This window comes from Trachymyrmex septentrionalis, unplaced genomic scaffold, assembly GCF_001594115.1.
Source record: "Trachymyrmex septentrionalis isolate Tsep2-gDNA-1 unplaced genomic scaffold, Tsep1.0 scaffold86, whole genome shotgun sequence".
NCBI lineage: Eukaryota > Metazoa > Arthropoda > Insecta > Hymenoptera > Formicidae > Trachymyrmex > Trachymyrmex septentrionalis.
In genome coordinates, this window is record NW_017306049.1 from 676,000 (window position 1) to 679,631 (window position 3,632).

General features: G+C 28.1%; 1 protein-coding gene across 1 annotated transcript in view; it reads left to right on the plus strand.

Moving 5' to 3' along the window:
• Positions 1–3,632, plus strand: part of LOC108755200 (nucleolar protein 10-like) — a 16,033-nt gene that overhangs the window by 11,729 nt on the left and 672 nt on the right. The window contains exon 15 of the mRNA XM_018498084.1: positions 2,045–2,279. Coding sequence (XP_018353586.1) covers positions 2,045–2,279 — 235 coding nt within the window. The remainder of the gene's footprint in view (positions 1–2,044; positions 2,280–3,632) is intronic.

Sequence of the window (3,632 nt, forward strand, 5' to 3'; positions counted from 1 at the left end):
TATGTATAATAAGATTTTTTATTTTATAATTTCTGAAGAAAAATTATGTAATCTGAAAAAGTTTAATTTTTTTAAATTTTGACATAAATGTAAAATATATAAAATTCTTAAAAATATGAGAATTCTTTTTATCAGGGCAATGAACTAAATTAACTAAATATTCATTTAAAGCAATAATAATTGAAAGTAAATTTTAAAATACTAACTGATGAATCTTCTGCACAAGAAATCAAATTGGAGATCGTTAAAAGAAGAAACAATAATAATTTTATTATTCGTACTTTTGATTACACGCGAGTTTATTGTCGCCTTGAATTGACTTTTGTAATTTGAATAAATCATCTAAATATAAAGAAGCGCCAATTAAGTTAGATGCTATTAGACTAATACACGCGCACGCACACGCACACGCACACACACACAAACGTATTTTTAATAAATTTATTTATCTTAGGAATGATTGCGCGCCGATTACTTTCGGTCTTTTAACATTCAATCTGAAACATAAATAATTAGATTTTTTATTTGACGCTACTAACGTTGGCTGCGTTCGCTTTCGCGCTCACGGCACTTGTGAGCATTAATTGTTCTTTTTTAATATTTTAAAACAACAAAAATGAAATGACGCTTAAAGCATTGTGAACGCCAAAACGAACACAGCTATAATCTTAAATCTGTAAAGAATTTATTGCAAAAAATATTACCTCTGAATAATTATTAATATTTCAGATTGATTGTATTGAAAAACCGAAAATAATCGGCACACAGTCATTCCTGAAAGAAAAATTTATTTAAAATACACATATATTAATTAAAAATGAGTTTTTAGAAAGGCTATGAACCAAAAACAACAAAGTAAATGTATAAATATAAAAAACAAATATAATTATCATGATCTAAAGCAAATAACAAATAACAGACATCGTTTCGAACCCGATCGGATCATCCTCAACGTTACATATAAACATAGTTAAATAGAACAGATAAACTAAATTAATGTACTTAAATTAAACGGGTCAACTAATACAAAAATCAAATAATACAAAAAAAAAAAGAAATAGCCATCTGTAAAATCACATCCTGTCTAGCTTATGTTCTTGCAATCTAGTCTATAACTTTCTCTTCGTTTAACTCACATAACTGGCCTCACAAAATATTTTGTAAACTACCCCTTGATATGATAAAACGTCTAATTGATCTTTATCTATCTTTTTATATGCTTATTTAACCTGTTCGGAATTGAATAAGCTAACTTACAATTCATTTTTAAAGTGATAGGTCTAAACTTTCAGAAACCGATTTAACATACGGTGTGGTGAAATATTTGTCCGCAGATATCTCTTTTTTAGGAAAATAAGAAATATGGGAGTTTTTATATTTACGAATGTAAAAAAGGAGTCTATTATTAATCGTGGCGAAATGGAGAGGAGCCATTCTCCAAAAACATGTGAATAGCATCTATAAGATTACGCTCATGAAATTTTGGGTGAGACAATAATAAGATTCTATTTATTGCACATATAATAACGCCTCTTTTGTGACATAAAGGATGGTGGGAATAAAAGTTGAACAAATATATTAGTCTAAAGTGAGAGCATGGCATAGCGACAGCGCAGCGAGACCGCCAGAAATCCCAGGTTCGATCCTAGGCAGAACCGAAAAATTTTTCGAACGCTCATAGCTCCTCTCGGCAGGCAATGGCTCCGAGAATATCTTTGCCAAGAGAACTTCTCAAAATCGTCGTTCGGAATCGATGTTAAACAGTAGGTCTCATATGACTGTGTACAATCAGCGTGCACACCACAGGCATATATGAAGAGAAGTCATCACGTTCAGCTACGAGCAATAGAATTGAGATGATGATATTAGTCTAACTTTAACTGTAATTGGCACTTCTTCATATTTAGTTAATTTATTCAAATAAATGGTCCTGTTTTTAATTTTAATAGCTTTTATAGTTTGCTTATAGAATCAATTATTATTCGGCTTAATCGATTTATTCGTTTATTCTATCAATATGTTTCTCTTTGTTTGTGATTTATAGGATATCGATGAATTCAAGAAACTGTTGAAATACTTTAATGACGAATTAGGCCCAGCTGTCTGCATTTATACTATAGTTAATCTGTCATGGGCAGTCGCAGGTATCATATGGTTATTTCAATATTATATCAACAATGGAGACAGTAATCATGTTACATATGTTAATGTAATGAATGTTGTATTATGGATTTTGATTTCAATCGCTCCATTTATACAGGTATATATAACATTACCGTATTACATTTCTCCTATTTTCAATAATATATTACCAGAATTGTATTATGTGGATAGTAATTCAAACAACATGTATATCCATAATCGAGATATAAGATGTTTTTTAGTAAATATTTTATGTCCTGTTTTGAACATGCATCTGGGAACTAGTTGAGAAGTTAGGAGTTGAATATATACAAAGTTAAAAAGTTAATAACTTGTAACTTAACTTAATTGTTTTTCATTTATTTATTGCTTCTTTATTTATTTGATTTATTCATGTGATGGTTTGTTATAATTTTATTATTGTTTATACATAATTACAATTATTTTTATATTATTGTTATAAATAATTTTAAAATACATTTCTTCTATATAAACTCTACTTCTTTTTATTATTATTACGTAAACTTCATTTACAAGTATTAAAGACCTTCACTCATTTTATGTACAGATTTGATTCGCTCAATTTCTCCCATCCACATAGAGATAAATCGTACAATTCAAATTGTAGAATATAAAAAAAAATAAAAAGTAGATTATAACTGCATAAGTACCAACAGCTAAAACAGTTGTAGATTTATTAGGACCCCATTAATGAGATACATAATTTTGCTATTTATGCCTACAGAATACTTTTAATTAATTAATAGCCTTTTATCATATGGTCAAAAATATTTAAATTCTTTTTGTCCATCTCCAACCTACAAAAATTTATTTCTATGTTCAGAACATCTTGTCCAGTGATGGTATATGTAAGAATGAGATTCTCACACTGTAGGTACTGTGCCCACTCATTTGGTATCTAGAATATGCCAACTGTTTTGCTGAAAACATATCTTCTATAGAGAATGTTACAATAACATATTTTTCAGTTTCAATAGTTCTGATGATGAACTGTGACATCTTGAAAAGATTATATGACTGCTTTCTACAGAAGTTAGAGGACAACTATTTAATTATATTATACAACTACTTAATTATATTATACAATCATATTATACATAATTATAATAAAAAATCTTAAATCTCTAATTTAAATAAATTAACTATAATTATAATCAATTATAATTATAATCATAGGATTTTGACGTTTTCAAAACGAAATTAATCTGCATAAAAAGACAATACAAATGCGCGGCGCAGATGTGCGCGCTCTTTAAAAAAATTGTGCTACAAAAAATTGTGTCATATTATTAATTTTTATTTTACGATCGTCGCTAAGATTCAAGCTTTTATTCGAGCTATCCGATTTTTTTAAAACAATTTTAAATATGCGTTTTTTTTTATTTTTGACCCCATTTTTCTCAAAAAAATCTGATATGCTGGAGCATTTTTAATTACGAATTTGTAATCTACGAGAAAACCTTATTAAA